The 20,982-nt window shown below is 55.0% G+C and overlaps 1 protein-coding gene across 2 annotated transcripts in view; it reads left to right on the top strand.

Annotated features, from left to right (window-relative positions):
* The window catches only part of Mark4 (microtubule affinity regulating kinase 4), a 34,771-nt gene that overhangs the window by 3,451 nt on the left and 10,338 nt on the right, over nt 1-20,982 (top strand). For both annotated transcript variants that reach the window (XM_028893839.1, XM_028893840.2), the window contains exons 2-12: nt 3,692-3,892; nt 7,197-7,250; nt 7,384-7,432; nt 7,964-8,029; nt 8,306-8,376; nt 9,647-9,703; nt 11,843-12,079; nt 17,126-17,245; nt 17,609-17,708; nt 19,163-19,272; nt 19,369-19,528. In XM_028893839.1, the coding sequence (XP_028749672.1) occupies nt 3,692-3,892; nt 7,197-7,250; nt 7,384-7,432; nt 7,964-8,029; nt 8,306-8,376; nt 9,647-9,703; nt 11,843-12,079; nt 17,126-17,245; nt 17,609-17,708; nt 19,163-19,272; nt 19,369-19,528 (1,225 nt within the window). The remainder of the gene's footprint in view (nt 1-3,691; nt 3,893-7,196; nt 7,251-7,383; nt 7,433-7,963; nt 8,030-8,305; nt 8,377-9,646; nt 9,704-11,842; nt 12,080-17,125; nt 17,246-17,608; nt 17,709-19,162; nt 19,273-19,368; nt 19,529-20,982) is intronic.

A 20,982-nucleotide genomic window follows, 5' to 3' on the forward strand; every position in this document is an offset into this window, starting at 1 on the left:
TCTAGGCAGGGGCTCTACCACTGAGCCACACCCCAGCCCCTCACTGAGGGACTCTAGGCAGGGGCTCTACCACTGAGCCACACCATCAGCCCCTCACTGGGGGATTCTAGGCAGGGGCTCTACCACTGAGCCACACCCCAGCCCCTCACTGGGGGATTCTAGGCAGGGGCTCTACCACTGAACCACACCCCAGCCCCTCACTGGGGGATTCTAGGCAGGGGCTCCACCACTGAACCACACCCCCAGCCCCTGATTAACAGTGCTCTACTGCTGAATTATTTCTCAGCTCTTTCACTTGTTCCTCAGGCCGGATCTCACTGAGTTGTCCAGGCTGGCCTTGAACCCCCCCCAGCCCCCCCCCCCCAGATCTTGAATTTAAAACCCGATGGCCGCTGCTTCCCAAGTAGCTGGGATGACTGACGGGCCTGGTAGGCATCAACCTCTTGCCTCTGGTGAAGAAGCTGGGTGAACATGGCTGGCCCCTGTCCAGTCCCAGCCTTTGTTACTCCCTGGACTGTGGGGGCGCAGGGGCCTCCCTCACCGGGCTCCCTTGGGAATGGCGTGTGGGTGCCTGTCTGCACAAGACTTGGCCGATGGTATCATCCACCTAGTAAAAACCACGTGGAAGCAGGCGTGGTGGAGTAAGCTAGTGAGCTCAGCTACTTGGGAAACCGAGGCAGGAGGATTTCAAGTTTGCAAGCCCTTATCTCAAAATTGAAATGAGAGCTGGAGGGTGGGATGGGGAGGCGGCTGGGTCAAGTGCTTACTGTGGGAATATGAGGGCCTGGGTTCAGATTCCAGCGCCTACGTTGGAGCTGGGCATGGCAGGACACGCCTGAAGCCCCAGCACTGGGTCCGGCCGTGGGGCGGGTACGGACAGGCCGATACTAGGCACTTGCTGGCCGGCCGGTCCAGCTCTAGATTCAGTGAAGAAGGCGTGTCTCAAACACTCAGGTGGAGAGTAATAGAGGAAGATACCCAAAGCTGACCTCTGACCTCCACAGGTGAGCGCGCGCGCGCGCGCACGCGCACACGCACACGTACGCGCGCGCGCGCACACACACACACACACACAAAGAGAAGGGGGTACTGGGAACGTAATGCACCCATGGATCCTCTGCCTAGAATCCCCCAGTGAGGGGCTGGGGGTGTGGCTCAGTGGTAGAGCCTCTGCCTAGAATCCCCCAGTGAGGGGCTGGGGTGTGGCTCAGTGGTAGAGCCCCTGCCTAGAATCCCCCAGTGAGGGGCTGGGGGTGTGTCTCCTGTAGTATATGAGAACTGAACATAAACAGGTGTAGAATTATGGGTCAGACTTATGTGATACCTGTAAAAAAATACCAGTTTGGCAAAATAGCTGGGTTCGGATCCCAGCTCCAGGCCTCAGTTTCCCTTACCTGTAAAATGCGGGTGGTGATACATAGATTGTCCGTGCTTGTGAAATTCTGGTTGTTGCTATGGGGTGGCCTGGCAGAGCTTCCCTGACACAGGCAGCCTGGGCCTCAGCTCTCTGACTGGTCCATCTTCTCCCTTCCTCCCTGTCCTGGGTCCTGCTTCCCCTCAGCTGTGAGGAGGACATGGGGGGAGGTCTGGCCAAGAAAGGAAGGCCCTGTCCCTGGAGGTTCTCAGTCAGGACAGGGCAGCAGGACCAGAGGAGCTGATGGCGTGGGAGATGGCTGGCCCGGCATGTCACACTTGGGCAGGGTGGCGGAGGGCGGTCAGGATGAAACAGTGTTTCGCGGAGAGGTGGACAGAGTGCCCAGCACGGGATGTTTAGGCAGAATAAAGAGCTCTGTTGTTTGCAGGAGAATCTAGGACAACAGTGGCCGTGAAACAGCCCCCCCATCTAAGACCCTCCCAGAAGCCCCGAGTCTACCCATTCCGAGCTTGATTTCTCTTTTCATATAGACGTGGGCTGATCAGGAGGGTCAATTATAAACTAGGTATAAGCTGGGCATGGTAGCACAGACTTGTAATCCCTGCACTTGGGAGGCCGAGGCAGGAGGATCAGGAGCTCAGGGCTAGCCTGGGCTACATGAGATTGACCCTGTCTCAGCTGTAACGTAAAACCCGACATGCATGTAATTCCAGCCCTTGGGAGGCAGAGGCAGGAGGATTATTATGCGTTCCAGCCCAGCTTGGGCTACAGAATGAGACCCAGTATCAAAAAAAAAAAAAAAAAAAAAAAAAGGAAGGAAGGAAGGAAGGAAGGAAAGGAAAAATACGTCAATAAATAGGATATCACGAAAGAGTAACATTTCTGTACTAGAGACATTCTAGTGATAGAGAGTTTAAGGTCATCTCCAGTTACATGGTAAGTTCAAGGCCAGCCTGGGCTACATAAGGCCCTGTCTCAAAAAACAAAAACAAACAAACAAACAAAAAAACCCACCACCACCCCCCAAAAACCCAAAAAACAAAAAGAAAATGCTGGAGTTTTTTTTGTGGGGGGGAGTGGTGGTTGTTTGTTTGTTTGTTTGTTTTTGGTCTTTCAAAACAGGGTCTCCCCGAGTAGCCCTGACTGTCCTGGAACTCACTCTGTAGACCAGGCTGGCCTTGAACTTGAACTCATGTGCCTCTGCCTCCCAAGTACCAGGATTAAAGGTGTGTCCACCACCTCCACCTGGCTGATTGCTAGAATTTTCAATGTAACATTTTCAAGCCATGGGAAGCTGGGCCTTGGGTAGCGAGGAGACCACCGTGAACATGTCTGGATGGTCAGCTAGGAATGAGGTCAGGGATGTGTTGGGGTACAGAAGTGAGGGTCTGGAAAAGGCCGGGGTGTGGGGACTGCAGGCCTGTAATCCCAGCATTTGGTGGGCCAGAGCTGGAATATCAGGGATTCGAGGTCAGCCTTGGCTACATAACAAGTTGGGGGTAGCCTAAGCTACTTGAGACCCTCTCCCACCCTCCCCATTCCCTCAGCCCAAGAAAAATAGACTTGGGGCTGGCCCAAGCGTGTGGATGAAACAGGGTGTTTGGGATTTGTGCTGGCCGGGAAGCGAGTGTTGCGTCTGGATGGGGGTCGCCGTTCATGGGGGTTGAGGTTGGCAGCATTTAGAAGAGTGTAGCCCGAGGATGGTGGTGGTCCCAGGCGTGAGAAGGGGAGGGTGGGGGGTCTCAGAGGCCCCCCATTTTGTGCATTGCTTGGCACAGAACCCTGAGCCTTGTGCCAGGGAACCAAGCGCTCCACCCACCACTGAAATACTTCCCCGGTGCTTGGTTTTTCTGGAGACCATGTGCAGCCCAGTGTGTGTGGTGGTGGTGGTTCACAGTTATCATCCCAGCCATTGAGAAGTGGAGGCAGGAGGATGGACACTAAGGCTTCTCTCAGCTACATGATCTGCTTAAAGCCAACCTGGGCTTCAAAAGAGCCTGTCTTAACAAGACAAAAGGAGAATCCTGCTATGTAGTCCAGGCTAGCCTGGAACTCAGTGTGTAATGGAGGATGACTTTGTTCTCCCAATCCACCTGCCTCCACCCTCCAGAGTGCTGGGCAAGCTCGCCACCATCCGAGCACAGCCCCTGTGGGAGGGGGAGGTCCCAAAAGCATCATTTTCCTATGGCCTGAGTTCGGAAAGGGGCAGGAGGGCACAGTGGCCAGAGCTCCAGAGGGCCCCCCCCCCACCCTGGCCCTCAGGTGCCTCTGGTGGGGAGGGCCTGGATGGCTCATATGCTTCTTCTCTCCGCTCAGCATGGCACCTTGGGCAGTGGTCGATCCTCAGACAAGGGGCCATCCTGGTCCACCCGCTCCTTGGGTGCCCGTTGCCGGAACTCGATCGCTTCCTGCCCGGAGGAACAACCCCATGTGGGCAACTACCGCCTGCTGAGGACCATCGGGAAGGGCAACTTCGCCAAAGTCAAGCTGGCCCGGCATATCCTTACGGGTCGGGAGGTGAGTGCGTGTGACCTTTTGAGGGGCTGGGGTGGATGGCAGGGCTGGGGAGTTCGAGAGGTGTGAGGTCAGAACTGGTCCTGGCTGGCCTTCAAACCCTAGGGAATTCCCCGACTTGCTCAGAATTTAAAGTTGGTTTTGTTTTGTTTGGAGATGGGGTCTCTCTACATAGCCCTGGCTGCCCTGGAACTCCCTATATAAACCAGGCTGGCCTTGAACTCATGGAGAGCCACCTGCCTCTGTCTCCTGAGTGATGCGATTAAAAGTGTGTGCCACTATGCCCAACTTAAAACCTAAACTTTGTTGTTGTTGTTGTTTGTTTGTTTTTGTTTTGTTTTTGATTTTTTTTTTGAGACAGGGTTTCTCTGTATAACAGTCCTGGCTGTCTTAAAACTCACTCTGTAGACCAGGCTAGCCTTGAACTCACAGAGATTCATCTGCCTCTGCCTCCTAAGTGCTGGGATTAAAGGTGTGCGTCACCACTGCCCGGCAAAGGATTTTTTTAAAATTTGTTTTTTAATTTTTTTTGCTTTGTTTTTTGAGACAAGGTTTTTCTGTGTAATCCTGGAACTTGCTCTTGAACTTGGAGCTCTGCCTACCTTTACCTCCTGAGTGCTAGAATTAAAGGCATGTGCTTGCCACACCTGACTTTAATGTTATTTTTAATTTGTGTGTGTGTGTGTGTATGTGTGCATGTGCATGTGAGAGCAATGCCCACAGAGGCCAGAAGAGGGCGCCAGATCTGGAGCTGGAGTCACATGCACTTGTGGGCTGCCTGACATGGGTGCTGGGACAAATACTGCCCTGTGGAAGAGCAGCAGCAGCAGCAGCACTCTTAAGTGCTGAGCCGGCTCTCTAGCCCCTGCTTGCTCAGATTTTTCCAGAACAGTCCTAGTAGGAAAGGAAAACCAGTTAGAAGGTTCCCTGAATTGTGAGGAAGTCTCAGGTCACAGGCGGTTGTCCGCCTTCCTCTTTGGGTTTTGCGTGTTTTTATTGTATTGTTTGCTTGTTGTGTATGTATGTATGTGAGGGAGGGACCAGACAGGACATCAGGTGTCTTTGCTCCTCACCTGTTTGCCTTTTGATGGGTTCTCTGACTAAACTGGGACAAGCTCCCAGCATCCACTGTCTTGCCCCCAAGTCTGTCCCAATGCTGGGCTGTGAGGGGCTGGAGTGTGGCTCAGTGGTGGAGCCCCTGCCTAGAATCCCCAGTGAGGGGCTGGGGGCGTGGCTCAGTGGTAGAGCCCCTGCCTAGAATCCCCAATGAGGGGCTAGGGGTGTGGTTCAGTGGTAGAGCCCCTGCCTAGAATCCCCCAGTAAGAGGCTGGGGGTGTGGCTCAGTGGTAGAGCCCCTTCCTGGAATCCCCCAGAGAGGGGCTGGGGGTGTGGCTCAGTGGTAGAGCCCCTGCCTGGAATCCCCCAGTGAGGGGCTGGGGTGTGGCTCAGTGGTAGAGCCCCTGCCTAGAATCCCCCAGTGAGGGGCTGGGGTGTGGCTCAGTGGTAGAGCCCCTGCCTAGAATCCCCAATGAGGGGCTAGGGGTGTGGTTCAGTGGTAGAGCCCCTGCCTAGAATCCCCCAGTAAGAGGCTGGGGGTGTGGCTCAGTGGTAGAGCCCCTTCCTGGAATCCCCCAGAGAGGGGCTGGGGGTGTGGCTCAGTGGTAGAGCCCCTGCCTGGAATCCCCCAGTGAGGGGCTGGGGTGTGGCTCAGTGGTAGAGCCCCTGCCTAGAATCCCCCAGTGAGGGGCTGGAGGGTGTGGCTCAGTGGTAGAGCCCCTGCCTAGAATCCCCCAGTGAGGGGCTGGAGGGTGTGGCTCAGTGGCAGAGCCCCTGCCTAGAATCCCCCAGTGAGGGGCTGGGGTGTGGCTCAGTGGTAGAGGGAGGTGCCTGGCTTTACAAGGCCTCGAGTTTGATGACCTGGACCACATAAACCACATAACCCAGAACCCTAAGAACCAGGTGTGGTTGTTCACACCTTTAATCCCAGCACCCAGGAGGCGGAGACAGGTGGATCTCTGTGAGTTTGGAGGCCAGCCTGATCTACAGAGTGAGTTCCGGTCCATCTAGGGCTTTTTAAAAAGCAAAACAAATCCTAAGAAACAGAATGGCAGGCTGGTATTACTCATCAGTGTAAATACAAATTAAAACCCTTTTCTTTCTTGAGATACAGTTTTGGTAGATTGACCAAGGCTCAAATCAAAATCCCCCTTTATTTTTATTTTTATTTTTCCATTTATTTGTTCTGTGGGTGCACATATGTACGGAGGTCAGAGGACATCCTGCAGGAATTCATTCTCTGCTTTCACCCCGTGGCTTCCGAGGCTCAAACACAGGCTGCCAGGCTGGGCGGCGGCGGCGGCGATGCCTTTACCGGCTGAGCCGTCTGCCGCCAACCCCCCCATCTCCAACACAATATTAGGGATGGAATCGGGCAAACGAATTAGCATCAGGCATGTGACACCAGCGCTGGGCCCCTCCCAGGAAAGCAGAGTTCTTTTCTGTGCCACAATTTATTCCTGTGCTTCGTCACATTCACAGATGAAGGGAACCATATGATCGTCTCCACACTGGCATGCAAAGTGCCTGACGAATTTCTCAAAAATCCGTGTGTGAGAATCCGGCAAGGGCACAGGGCCCGCTCCCCACGGAGCGAGCACAGGCTGTTCCCCATATGTGGGGTACGGACTCCATTCCAGAGGTTGCTTTCATTTTTTCCCCCCTGATTTATTACATATTTTTTTTAAATGTATATATTTTTGAGGTAGGGTCTCGCTGTGTGGTCCTGGCTGGCCTAGAACTCACGGAGATTTCCCCTGCCTCTGCCTCCCAAGTGCTCCGCCACACCTGGTATAAAATTCATTGATTTACTGATTTATTTAAATTACGTGTCTGTTTCTGTGGGTGGATATGTGCACAGCGTGCAGGGGGCCACGGAGGGCAGGGGATAGTATTGGATATCCTGTCACTGGAGCTGCTGCTGATTGCGAGCCCCCAGGTGGGTGCCGGGGACTGAACTCTTCAGGGCCCTCCTGCAAACACAGCCACTGGGCTTAACGTCTCTCCATCCCTTTGAGGGCCTGGAACTTGCTGTGTAGACCAGTCTGGTCTCTGCCCCCCTCGGGCTCTCCATGGTGGCATTACAGGCACCGACCACCATGCTTCGCTCAATTAAGATTTAACATTCAATAAATACTTAAGAAAATGTGAGAGAACGTTTCATGTGTCTCACGTAGCCCATGCTGGCCCCAAATTTGCTATGTGATCTGAGGTGGGGGATTTTGACCTTCCTGCCTTCTTCCACCTTTAGGTTGCTATCAAGATCATTGATAAAACGCAGCTGAACCCCAGTAGCCTGCAGAAGGTGAGGCCCAGGGGAGGGAACGTGGTGGGCCTGGTGCCGGGTGAGAGCTGGGACTTAACCAGGCCTGGCGGGGAAAGAGATCCCCAATCCATCCCCTCACTGCCGTCTCTTCTTCCTCTCTGGCCTTGCCCAGCTGTTCAGAGAAGTCCGAATCATGAAGGGACTCAACCACCCCAACATCGGTGAGGAGAGGACGAGCCGGCCCCGAAGCAGGCCGCGGGTGGATCCTCGGGCAGGGAGAGTGGGACTGTATAGGGACCCGTCCCTGGTGCTGTCCTCCCGGTGTGACTCGGGGGAGTGACGCAGCTTCTCTGAGCCTGTGTTTGGTCTTCTGAATACGGCTCTGTGTCACGGTTGTAGCGAGCGGCTGAGATGAGCCGTGTGACCCACGGCACTCGGGTTCACGTGAACCACGGTCGGTCGGTCGGTCACTAAGCAGAGGTGAACAGAGGGTGGCGACTGAGAGGAACGCAGCTTAGCCCCCCCGGATGACATGCCGATTGCCGGCACCTCGGGCGCGGGTCCCAGGCCTCATCGAGCTGAAACTCTGGTGTAGAGGAAGGGGGGCTGAGCGGATGGAGAACCTGGCCACGCATAGGGAGCCACCGAGGGATCTGCGGGAAGGCGGGCGCTGGTTGGCCCATGGCTGTGGGGTCTGGTGGAGAATGGCGACTCTTCCACCCTCACCTAACCCTCCCCTCCCGCCCTCCCAGTGAAGCTTTTTGAGGTGATCGAGACAGAGAAGACGCTGTACCTGGTGATGGAGTATGCCAGCGCAGGTGAGGCCCTGCCCCCACACCCTGCCCCCACCCCTGCACCCCCACACCCTGCTCTCACACCCCTGCACCCTGCTCTCACACCCCCTGCACCCCCATCCCCTGCTCTCACATCCCCACACCCTGCTCTCACACCCCTGCACCCCCCCCCCGCCCTGCTCTCACACCCCCTGCACCCCCACACCCTGCTCTCATACCTCCTGCACCCCCACACCCTGCTCTCACACCCCCTGCATGCCCTCTGGCTCCAGCCTTGACCCCTCTGCCTCCCGTCTGCAGGAGAAGTGTTCGACTACCTCGTGTCTCACGGCCGCATGAAGGAGAAGGAGGCCCGAGCCAAATTCCGGCAGGTGAGAGACCGGGCGCCCCGCCCCGGCTCCTGGGAAGATGTGCAGGGACTCGGGCTGGAGGAGGCTGTTGGGGACCTCGGGGCGCAAGTGATGGAGGTGGCCTGCGCCCACGCCCATGCACGCGCACACGCACACACGCACGCACACACCCACACACACACACACACACACACACACACGCACACGAGCGTGCAGAAACACACGTACACAATCTCAGAAGATACGGAGAAAGGGATGTGGTCCTCGCTGAAGTGTGTGTGTGGGTGTGTGATAGCTGTGTGCATTGGAGTGCCGGGTGGGGGTGGGGCTTCAGGGTGGCAGGATCTGTAGGCGCTGGTATGGGGTGTGCCCTGGTGTGCAGGATTCCGTGAAGGGCACAAGTTGGGGTGTGGATCTTGGTGAGTGAGAGTATATATGGAGATGAGAGGATGTGAGTGTGAGGCCCGGGTGTGAGGTGAGGGTATGCAGTGTGAGCCCGGGTGTGAGGTGAAGTCATGCAGTGTGAGGCCCGGGTGTGAGGTGAGGACGTGCAGTGTGAGCCCGGGTGTGAGGTGAGGACGTGCAGTGTGAGCCCGGGTGTGAGGTGAGGGCATGCAGTGTGAGGCCTGGGTGTGAGGTGAGGGCATGCAGTGTGAGGCCTGGGTGTGAGGTGAGGACATGCAGTGTGAGCCAGGGTGTGAGGTGAGGACGTGCAGTGTGAGCCCGGGTGTGAGGTGAGGACATGCAGTGTGAGGCCGGGTGTGAGGTGAAGTCATGCAGTGTGAGCCCGGGTGTGAGGTGAGGGCATGCAGGTGTGAAGAAGAGATTCAGGGTGAAAAGATCCATAGTTGTCGTACGGGTGTGAGAGGTGTGTTAGCATGCGTGGCCTGTGAGTGGGCGCCACTATATGTAGTATTGGTGTGAGGTGTCCTTTGTGTAGGGTAAGAACCTCCTTCAGGGACAGAGAGAACTGTAGCCCACACACCTGTTTCCAACATGGGACACCCGAGATTCCAGACATGGGCTAGTCTCAAGGTGTTAGTGCTACAGCCATGGGCGTGCGTGCGTGTGCGTGTGTGTGTGTGTGTGTGTGTGTGTGTGTGTGTGTGTGTGTGTGAGAGAGAGAGAGAGAGAGAACATGAGGTGTCAGGGTGCTGAAGCCTGGCTCCCACGTTCTCTGACCCTGCCTGAGTCCCCAGGGCCTCAGCTCGTGCCAGGCGAGGTACTGGGTGTGGCGGTCGGCCATGGGTGGTGGCCTCGCCGGCTGGTGACTGTCTTCTGTCCACCATAGATTGTGTCCGCCGTGCACTACTGTCACCAGAAGAACATTGTCCACAGGGATCTAAAGGTAAGCCCCTCCCACCGTGACCCCAGGCACCCCAGCCCCTCCAGCCACCCGGTACCCAGGGTTCTCTCCTTGGTGGGAGGTGGGAGGACCTTGGGAGCAAGTGTCCCCGGGGTGGCTGCTGGGAGGACAGCAGGCGGAGATACGGTATCAGTGTTCGGCCTTCAGGGCCTTGCTGTATCTCTGACGTCTGCTCCCTCTGGACCTCTGGAGCCTGTGAGAACTTGGCTTCCAGGCCAAGGTCACTCCACGGAGTCTTGGAAGCCCAGGGTCTTAGGGGGATGCAGAGGCCACGGTGCCAGCACCAGGGACGGGAAATTGACCCCCCGCAGTCCAACCCAGCCACCTGCCGCAGCCAAGCTCGGTGGCCTCTCTGGTGGTTTGTCCCCAGACCCCCAATTAACGGAAAACACAAGTCTAAGATCTGATAGTCTGTAGCCTGGGTCATCCTTCGTGAGCACCTGCTGTGTGCTGGGCACACCTGCTGTGTGCCGGGCTGGGCACCAGGGGCTTTAAGACAAGCTCTGTGCCTGAAGACCAGCGTTGTTCATTGGTTTTTAGAGCCCTTGGTGGTGGTGGGGGGGTGTCCAGAGGTGGCTTAGTGGATGAGGGTGCCTGCTGTTCCAGCCCATCGACCTGTGTTCAGTTCCTGGGGACCCACTTGGTGAAGGAGAGAGACCTGACTCTCCAGTTAGCCTGTGACCTCCACAGGTCATGTGCACCTCGCATCCCACTTCTCAGTCACGCACATATAATTAATAAAAAAAATAAATAAAGGCTGCAGAGATGGCTCAGCGGTTAAGAGCACCGGCTGCTCTTCCAGAGGACCCAGGTTCAATTCCCAGCACCCACATGGCAGCTCACAACTGTCTGTAACTCCAGTTCTGGGGGATCTGACATCCTCACACCAATGCACATAAAATGAGAAAAGTTAAATAATATTTTTAATTTATTTTTATTTTATTTGCATTGGTGTTTTGCCTTCATGAATGTCTGTGAGGGTGTCAGATCTTGGAGTTACAGACAGATGTGAGCTGCCATGTGGGTGCTGGGAATTGAACCCAGGTCCTCTGGAAGTGTTCTTAACCACTGAGCCACCTCTCCAGCTCCTAAATAAATTATTTTTAAAAATTAAAAAAAAAAAAAAAGCCAAAAAACAACCACAGGAACCTGGGGCTAGCCCAGTGTGGTGCATGTCTGTAATCCCAGTACTTGGGAGGTAGAGGCAGGAGGATCAGGAGTTCAAGACCAAGGGCTACCAGTGTAGTTTGTAATAGAGTGCTTTGTTTGACGCTTACAAGGTCCTGGGTTCAGTCTCAACCACAGAGTACAAAAGGGGATCAACAGAAGTTTAAGGCTAGCCTCAGCTACACAAGACTCTGTCTCAAAATAGCAACAACCACTACAAAACCTGGGGGAAGTTGGGTGTGGTTGGTCTCACTTATAATTCCAGCTCTCTAGGATGAGGCAGGAGAATTACCATGGGTTGGAAGCCAGCCTGGGCTAAAATGCTTATAGCCTCATGCCAGTTATAAGCCATGGTCCCAGCACTTGGGAGGTGATTGCCATGAGTTGGAGGATAGCCTGGGCTATGTAGTGAGGTCCAAGCCACCTTGAACCACATAGACCCTGTCTCAACAAAAACAAAAAAGGAAGCCTCGATGTAGACATCTTAAGTAATTTTCAAAGACATGACGACCACTGAGGAATGGCTGTGGAAACTTCTGGATATGTGCTCTGTCTATGGCTGGATACTTAGGAGGCAGGCACTTGGCCATCACCGCCTGCTTGGTGGATGGGGAGAATTAACCTGGAGGTTGTGCGCCATCTGGTGTAGGAGACTGGAATTGACCAGAGTGGTTTCCCAGGTCCTGGTGGCGGCTGCAGCATCAGCCATCAGAACTCAGGGGAAGGCTGGGCTGTGGCGCCTCAGATGTCAGGAAAGAAAATGTCACCAGGCTGCGGGCATGGCGTGTACAGAATCAAGGGCTCTATCTATTACCGAGTCCACATAAACTGGGTGTGGTGGCACATGCCTGTAACCCCCACCTTGGGGAGGCAGAGGCAGGAGGATGGCAAGGTAGGTCAGGAAGGCTATAGTGAGCCTCTGTCTTCACCCTCTGGCCTCCCTTTCCCTCTCAGGCTGAGAACCTGTTACTGGATGCCGAGGCCAACATCAAAATCGCCGACTTCGGGTTCAGCAATGAGTTCACGCTGGGCTCGAAGCTGGACACGTTCTGTGGGAGCCCCCCGTACGCCGCCCCAGAGCTGTTCCAGGGCAAGAAGTACGATGGGCCGGAGGTGGACATCTGGAGCCTTGGGGTCATCCTGTACACGCTGGTCAGCGGCTCCCTGCCCTTCGATGGGCACAACCTCAAGGTACCAGGGCGGGCAGGATCAGGTGGGCTTGAGGTCACGTGGTCAGACAAGGCGCAGGGGTCCTTGAGTGCCCACTGCCTGGGGGACAGCCCATGTGACCAGTGCTGTGGGGGCCCAAGCTGTGAGCTGCACAGCTGGTGGATTTGGGTTCTAGTCTTGACCTGCTCCAGGGGGGGAAAGACTCATTAGAAACTTCTGGGTCATGCCCCACTTAAGGCTTTTCAAATCTACCGTGTGTAAGAGAGACAGAAACGTGGCAGGAGGGGTGAGCCTCAAAAACAGTGACAGAAGGCCGGGGCGGGGTTCCATTCCTGTGCAATGCCCAGAACAGGGAATCCACAAAAAGCAGAAGCAGACTAGTGGTCAGGGTGGGGGAGGGGAGAACACCTAAAGGGCTCAGGGATTTTGCTGTGTGTGTGTGTGTGTGTGTGTGTGTGTAGTACTAGAGATGGAATTTAGGGCCAAACAGACTACCACTGAGCCACACCCCAGCCCCTCACTGGGGGATTCTAGGCAGGGGCTCTACCACTGAACCACACCCCCAGCCCCTCACTGGGGGATTCTAGGCAGGGACTCTACCACTGAGCCACACCCCCAGCCCCTCACTGGGGGATTCTAGGCAGGGGCTCTACCACTGAGCCACACCCCCAGCCCCTCACTGGAGGATTCTAGGCAGGGGCTCTACCACTGAGCCACACCCCAGCCCCTCACTGGGGGATTCTAGGCAGGGGCTCTACCACTGAGCCACACCCCAGCTTTCATAGGGCATCTTTTTTTTTTTTTTCCTTTTATTTTATTTTACAATACCATTCAGTTCTACATATCAGCCACGGGTTCCCCTGTTCTCCCCCTCCCACCCTCCCTTACCCCCAGCCCACCCCCATTCCCACCTCCTCCAGGGCAAATCCTCCTCCGAGGACTGCGATCAACCTGGTAGACTCAGTCCAGGCAGGTCCAGTCCCCTCCTCCCCGACTGAGCCAAGTGTCCCTGCATAAGTTCCAGGTTTCAAACAGCCAACACATGCAGTGAGCACAGGACTCGGTCCCATTCATAGGGCGTCTTTTAAAATGATAAAATATATTCTGAAATTAATAATGGTGATGATTGTGCACTTACCAGACACACTAGAGCTCCTCAGAGTTGTGCACTTACAGATTGTTTTTGTTTTAAACACTGTGTGGAATGGGACGTGACTGCCATTCTAGCACCAAAGAGGCTGAGGCAGGGGGATGTCAAATTCAAGGTCAGCTGGGGCATCTTAGTGACATGCTGTCTCAGAAGTCAAAGGGAGCTGAGGTTGCAGCCCGGTGTTCAGGAAGTCCTGGGTTCCACCCTCAACATCACAAAAAAAAAACACAAAAGGCACACAGAAAGATTCCATTCACGTTTACTGGACATTTCTACAGTGGATCCAGGCAGAAAACAAAAGGGATGAGCAAACTAGAAAATTTTTATTACTTGCTGCCCGGCGCTAGGGAGGAGCCCAGAACCAGATAACTGAGAGTTACTGGAAGTGTGTGTGTGTGGGGGGGTGTCGTCAGCTTGATTTGAAGGTGGGCTTTTTGTTGTTGTTGTTTTTCTTTGAAGTTTTTGCTTTGAAACATTGCCAGTGCACAGAAAAGTTGCGAGGAGAGAAGAGAGACACCCAGTACTTTTCAGGAGGTTCATGCTGGCTGACATCCAGCCCCCCAGCATACGCACGTAGCCATGCCATTATTGATGGCCTGCTGGACAGTTTATTGTAGACACTGTGTCCCTCTGTCCTTAAAGGCTGAGGTAGTTATCTCCTGAGACCAGGGACATTTTCCTGTGGCTGTTCACACACAGGAAATACAACATTGAAACAGTGCCGGCCTCCACCCTACAGGCCACAGTTAGACATCATTTGTCTGAGGGATATTGAGTCACGCCCCCAGCCCCTCACTGGGGGATTCTAGTCAGGGGCTCTACCACTGAGCCACACCCCCAGCCCCTCACTGGGGGATTCTAGGCAGGGACTCTACCACTGAGTCACACTCCAGCCCCTCACTGGGGGATTCTAGGCAGGGACTCTACCACTGAGCCACACCCCAGCCCCTCACTGGGGGATTCTAGGCAGGGGCTGTACCACTGAGCCACACCCCCAGCCCCTCACTGGGGGATTCTAGGCAGGGGCTCTACCACTGAGCCACACCCCCAGCCCCTCACTGGGGGATTCTAGGCAGGGGCTCTACCACTGAGCCACACCCCAGCCCCTCACTGAGGTACTCAGTGATTTGACCTGTGACTGGATTCAGGTCAGTTTATTTTCAGTGCCCCTCAGTCTGGATGGTCTCGTGTCCCCTGGTGGGTAGTTCCCGGAGGAATTCCTCAGCCGCTCCCTGTGCCCGGGAGGATTGGCCAATGCAGGAGAGCATATGACGAACAGGAAATGCCTTTTACTTTTTGTCCTAGGGTAGAGGGCTGGGCCCTTTGACCCTCCGGGAGCCCTCCTTTCATCCAGACTGTGAACAGCAGCCTTCATGCTTGTTGAGGCAAAGCTGTGAAGCAGCTGAGATGTCCCGGAGCACAGAGAGAAGGGCTTCTGGAGTGGAATAGTCTTTGGGAAGTTCAGATGCAAAGCTGCCATCTGTTGAAAGGCTCGGGCTGATGGCTCAGCGGCCCCAGGCCCTTGTCATGCCCTGTTGTACCGGTTCCTGCCAGAGTCTGAATTCTGCTGTGTTCTCTTATTTACTTATTATTTGCATATATGTGTGTGCATGGTTATTTATTTATTTATTTATGTGTGTGTGTTTGCCCACATTGTGTGGGTGCCCACAGAGGCCAGAAGAGGGCTTTGGATCCCCTAGAACTGGAGTCACCTAAGGAAGGTGTGAGCTGCCTGATGTGGGTGCCGGGAACCCACACTTAGGTCCTCGCCAAAGCAGCAATCGCTGTCCAGCCCGAGCCCATCTCTCCAGCCCTGTATCGTCGTGTGTGTGTGTGTGTGTGTGTGTGTGTGTGTGTGTGTGTGTGTGTGTGTGCGCGCGCGCTGTGGGGGCCCGAGGTTGCTGTTGGAGATCTCTCTCAGTTCTTCCATATTGCTCGGTGAGGCTGCGTCTCTTAGTCACACCCGGAGGTCTCTGATGTGGCTGCCCTTGCTGGCCCGCTTGCTCTGGTGACCCCATCTCTGTCTTCAAGGCTGGACTTACAGGCGTCTGCCGTGCCCTCCTGGCGTTTAGGTGGGATTTAGGGATCCCAGTCCCTGTCCTCACACATACATGCTTGACAAGCACTTGGCCCCTGAGCTGTCCTCCAGCCCTGCCACGTTCTTTTTGAATCCCTCAGGCAAGTCCCTGTCTGGGGGTTTATTAACAGTGTCCTCTTGGGCTGGAGAGGTGGCCCAGAGGCTAAGAGCGAAAGGGATCTCATGCCCTCTTCTGGCTTCTGTGAGCACTGCACACACATGCCCAGATAACCTCATTCACAAACACACACACACACACACACACACACACACACACACACACACGTTTAACTTTAAAAAATTTATTTTTAAGAAGCGTTATCCCCTTGAACGAGGCATGGTGGCACACACCTTTTGGGGCTGAGGTGGGAGGGTTGTGAGCTCATGGCTAGCCTCATCTATAGATCAAGATTCTTCCTCCCAAACCCCAAAATAAATAAACCCATGAAGACCGTTCTTGGAACAACATGGCTGCTGTGGAGACAGACACTAGGTGGGGACAGTGGCAGGGTCCCTTCCCATCGTAAGCCTGGGCTTTACGTGTGGGCCACTCTGACTGAGTGTGGCTTTCCTTGGTAGAGTGCTGGCCTAACTCATCCTAACTTCAATTCCCACCACTGCACAAATGGAGTGTGGTGCCCACGGCCTGTAACTCCAGCACTCCAGAGTCAGAGGCAAGATCATCAAGAATTCAGGGTCATCCTTGGCTATACAACAGGTTCAAGGCCAGCCTGGGCTACACAAGATTCTGTCTCCAAAATCTGAAGGGAAAAAAAAAGTTAGACTGTTAAAAGAAACTTCAGGCTGGGTGAAGTGACACATTGAATCCCAGTGCTTGGGAGACAGCCAGAGCTACACAGTGAAACCCTGTCTCAATTTTTTGTTTTGTTTTGTTTTTCCAGACAGGGTTTCTCTGTGTAGACCAGGCTGTCCTGGAACTCAGAGATCCACCTGCCTCTGCCTCCCGAGTGCTGGGATTAAAGGTGTGTGCCACCACCACCCAGCCAAAAAAGAAACTTTTTAATTTAAAAAAAAAAAAAAAATTAAAACCAGAAATATTAAGGGTCTGGGGAATGTGGCTCAGTTAACTGCCTGTGGAGATGCAAAAGCCTCCATTCCATCCCCAAGCACCACAAAACCTGGGCATGGCCGCTCACACCTGTCACCCCAGCGTTCTCGAGGTGGACGGAGGGTCAGAAGCGTGGGGTTGTCCTTGATTAAACAGCTAGTTCCGAGTCTTGCTCTGTGAGACCCTGTCTTGCAGTTGGGGAGGACTTTTAAATGGCTGCCTCTAGGGTGCCCCCATTTCACAGATGAGAAAGTGTGAGGTCAGGAGAGTGGAGCTAAGTTTTCCTATGTTTGGGCTGGAACTTGGGTCATCTGTCACTTCTTCCAGAAGGTCTGGACATGGGGGGTGGGAAACAGAGCTGTTTGCAGAGGAGGGGTGGTCGGGTGAGCCCTGTCTGCCGAGATGAGGTGGAGTGTGGGGGGGAGGTATGTGAGCCCTGTCTGCAGAGGTGAGGTTGGGGAGGGGAGGGGAGGCCTGTCTGCAGAGGTGAGGTGGAGTGTGGGGGAGGTATGTGAGCCCTGTCTGCAGAGGTGAGGTTGGGGAGGGGAGGGGAGGCCTGTCTACAGAGGTGAGGTAGAGTATGTCGGGGAGGTATGTGAGCCCTGTCTGCAGAGGTGAGATGGGGCAGGGGTAGGGGGTGAGGCTTGCCTGCAGAGGTGAGGTGAGATGGGGGGGTGAGGCCTGTCTGCAGAGGTGGGGTGAGATGGGGCAGGGGTAGGGGGGTGAGGCCTGTCTCTTCAGAGGCTAGCATGCCCTGTCCTGTCCCCCCAGGAGCTGCGGGAGCGAGTCCTCAGAGGAAAGTACCGAGTCCCCTTTTACATGTCTACAGACTGCGAGAGCATTCTGCGGAGATTTCTGGTGCTGAACCCGGCAAAACGCTGCACTCTGGAGGTGAGCCCCAGCCCCGCACCCTCTGGACCCTTCCTGTCTCCTGACCCCTGTGGCTCCCTCATCTTGCCTGGGGCCCGGCTCTGAGGGAGATAGACAGCAAGGAGGAGGCTCCTGGGCGGTCCCCGCCACGTCGGTAATTAAGCTAATGAACTCTTAGGATGATTACAGGGTGCTGGGGACCCAGATGATGCGGAGGAGGGGGGTGGCAGGGAAGACTTGGGGGTGGGGGGTGGACCGGCTGGCTAAGTCTCAACAAGCCCTCAGCGTGGGGGTGGTAGGCTCTGCGGGGAGCCCCGCTTGGAAGCTGGGAAGCTCTGGGTCCCGTCTCTGGTCCCTCCTGACGCCTGTCTCCCTTGTCCTCAGCAAATCATGAAAGACAAATGGATCAACATCGGCTATGAGGGTGAGGAGCTGAAGCCATACACGGAGCCCGAGGAGGACTTCGGGGACACCAAGAGAATTGGTGAGGGTCAAGGAAGCGGGTGCCTCAGTCCCAGGGGTACGGTGCCACAGAGCCAAGGCTGGCAGCCGCGGCCTCTGCTCCTGACCGCCAGAGTCTTGCTACAGCTCACCACCCAGCTAGGGAGAGCAGCTGAGGAATGTCCCTGTACCACATCCGAGCTGTGTGACCCCAAGCGAGTGTTTGCCCTCTCAGTCCCTCACCTAGGAAATGGCAGCACTCACACAGGCCAGCTCAGCACTGAACGTATCAGGGGAGGGGGCTGATCTACATACACATTTACCCCAGTGCCTGGTGTGTGGATGCTCACGGCGGACACAATGGGGCTTTGTTTATAAAGGTAAGAAAGCGAATCACTGAGGCTGGAGAGACGGCTCAGAGGTTAAGAGCACTGGCTGCTCTTCCAGAGGACCCGGGTTCAATTCCCAGCACCCACATGGCAGCTCACAACTGTCTGTAACTCCAGTCCCAGGAGATCTAATGCTCTCTTCTGGCCTCCTAGAGCACCAGGCACACAGGTGTGCACAGCTATCCATGCAGGCACAGCATCCATACACATAAAAGAAATAAGTAAATAAATAAAATAAGCCACAGATCAATCCAGCATGGTAGTGTGTGCCTGTAATCCAAACACTTGGGTCATCCTTAACTAGGTAATGACCTGAAGGCCAGCCTGGGTGACCTGAGATCCTGGATTTTAAAAAAGCCAAAAAACAAAACAAAACAACAAAAAAACCCAGCAAAAATAAATCTAGGAAACTTCTGTTCCACAGCTGAATGGACTACCATAGGAATGTGGCCACATAGTCAGCTTTTATGATTGCAACTAATAGAAATTATCATTAGAATACTAATACTTTAAGGTTGGGAGAGTGGCTCAGTGGTAGAGCCCCTGCCTAGAATCCCCCAGTGAGGGGCTGGGGTGTGGCTCAGTGGTAGAGCCCCTGCCTAGAATCCCCCAGTGAGGGGCTGGGGTGTGGCTCAGTGGTAGAGCCCCTGCCTAGAATCCCCCAGTGAGGGGCTGGGGGTGTGGCTCAGTGGTAGAGCCCCTGCCTAGAATCCCCCAGTGAGGGGCTGGGGTGTGGCTCAGTGGTAGAGCCCCTGCCTAGAATCCCCCAGTGAGGGGCTGGGGTGTGGCTCAGTGGTAGAGCCCTTATGTGACTGTGGCCTTGGGGGCGGAACTTTTTGATTAGTCCAAACTTGGTGGTGTGCATGTGTTGACCTCACCAGTGTGTCTTTGTAGTTTGAACAATGATTGGCCTGACCTGGGTCACACACCTACTCTGGGTAGGAGCAGGCAGGGGTTAGCAAACTGGTCCCATTAAGGAAGGAATATTCTTCCCAAAAATTTCATATGCCGCTGGCAGAGGGGGAAGAGCAGACACTGCTGATGGGTAGAGGGGTGGAAGGTACAGCCTGGGGACGGAGACTGACCCTTCTCTCCATCCATCTCCCAGAGGTAATGGTGGGTATGGGCTACACACGGGAAGAAATCAAAGAGGCCTTGACCAGCCAGAAGTACAACGAGGTGACCGCCACCTACCTCCTGCTGGGCAGGAAGACTGAGGTCAGAGGTCGTGGGGCCTCAGGCCTGGGGTGGCGGGACTTGGGGGCCGGCAGCTCGGACGGAGGGCTGAGGTGCCTTTCGTGGTTCCTCTTGCAGGAGGGTGGGGACCGGGGTGCCCCAGGGCTGGCCCTGGCAAGGGTGCGGGCACCCAGCGACACCACCAACGGGACGAGCTCCAGCAAGGGCAGCAGCCACAACAAAGGGCAGCGGAGTTCTTCCTCCACGTACCACCGCCAACGCCGGCATAGCGACTTCTGTGAGTGCCCCCACCCCGGAAGTCTGGCCCAGCCTTGGCCGCCATCCGGAGCCAGCTGAAGCCACCTACAGATGCCAGGGAAATAGATTGTGTGAGGAGCCGGGAATCTCGCTAGATAACCCAGGCCAGCCTCAAATTCACCATCCTCCTGCCTCAGCCTTCCCGGTGGTGGGGTGACGAGTGGGCCATGTCACCTGGCGTCGGGGTGCACCGTGTAGCGTAGGTCAGTTGAAGAAAGAAGGCACTCCAAGATGAAATTTTAAGACCTGTGTGGCAGCAGGAAGGTCCAGCCTCTCCGATGGACTGAACCCCGAACAGCAGCCGTACAAAGGCGTGTTGACTGAAAGTTACACAAAGTATTTCCTCACACCAAGGTCCATAATCTAATCTACATGTCTTACTAAAGGAGCGCATCGCATGCCCTCGTGACTTTAGTTCTTTATTCTGTATCGCTTGCCATACACAGTGAGAACCTCGGTGTGCTGAGGCGTTTGTGGCCAAAGTCGTGGGTTGGCTGCAGAGAAAGCCCCCTCAGCAAAACAATCCCTGTTTTCCACAAAGATTCTTCAAGGTCAGAGGCCTCCCGAAAAACAGCTGTTCGCTCTAATATCTACCCCTACAGTGATGCTGCTAAAGTCTCACAGCTTGGTTCCAGAGGGAAGGAGGTGCTAGGTGCCATGTGGGTGCGGGGAATCGAACCTGGGTCCACTGAGCCGACTCTTTATGCCAGGCACCTTGGACCGCGTGAGAGCCTGCCTCACAAACAACATGGGTCCAGAGGCGGGCCGGGAAAGGGCTGGCATCTAGAAAAACACTCGGACCCCACGCAGATGATAATCTTTCTTCCGTCCTCTTAGTTTTTCTGAGTTTGTCTTCATCTCTGCTTTTCCTTGTCCTCTGAGTTTACGGATCTCGCACACTGTTAGTGTGGTCCAAATGGTAGCCGGACCCCTTAGCCTGTTTGTCAGAGAGGGAGCTTTGGTAAGAGTCTGGTTAGGATTGGCGCTCTGTAGCTGGGGCTGCCGAGAGCCTGCCTTCTCCTTACTCCAAGCTGATGTGGCTTTCCACGGAAGTCTGAAACTTAGTTTCTTTACTGTTGCTGTGAGAAAGTGGTCTCGGAAAGCAGCTGAAGGAAGGGTTTATTTGGCTCCGGGTTACAGTCTGTCATGGGGCGGATGTCACAGCTTCAGGAGCTGGCCACATTGTGTCCAGTCAGGAGCACGGAGCAGCGAATGCGCCCGTGGGTGTGTGGGTGTGGGTGTGTGTTAGCGCCCAGCACACTTTCTCCACTCTTACACAGCTCAGTCTGCAGCTTCGAATCCCAGGGACTGGTGCTGGCCCCCCGGGGCGGGGCTTCCCACTGCACTTGACAGAATGAAAGTCTCTCTCTCTCTCTCTCTCTCTCTCTCTCTCTCTCTCTCTCTCTCTCTCTCTCTTTCTCTCTCTCTCTCTCT

This window comes from Peromyscus leucopus, chromosome 1, assembly GCF_004664715.2.
Source record: "Peromyscus leucopus breed LL Stock chromosome 1, UCI_PerLeu_2.1, whole genome shotgun sequence".
Classification (NCBI taxonomy): Eukaryota; Metazoa; Chordata; class Mammalia; order Rodentia; family Cricetidae; genus Peromyscus; species Peromyscus leucopus.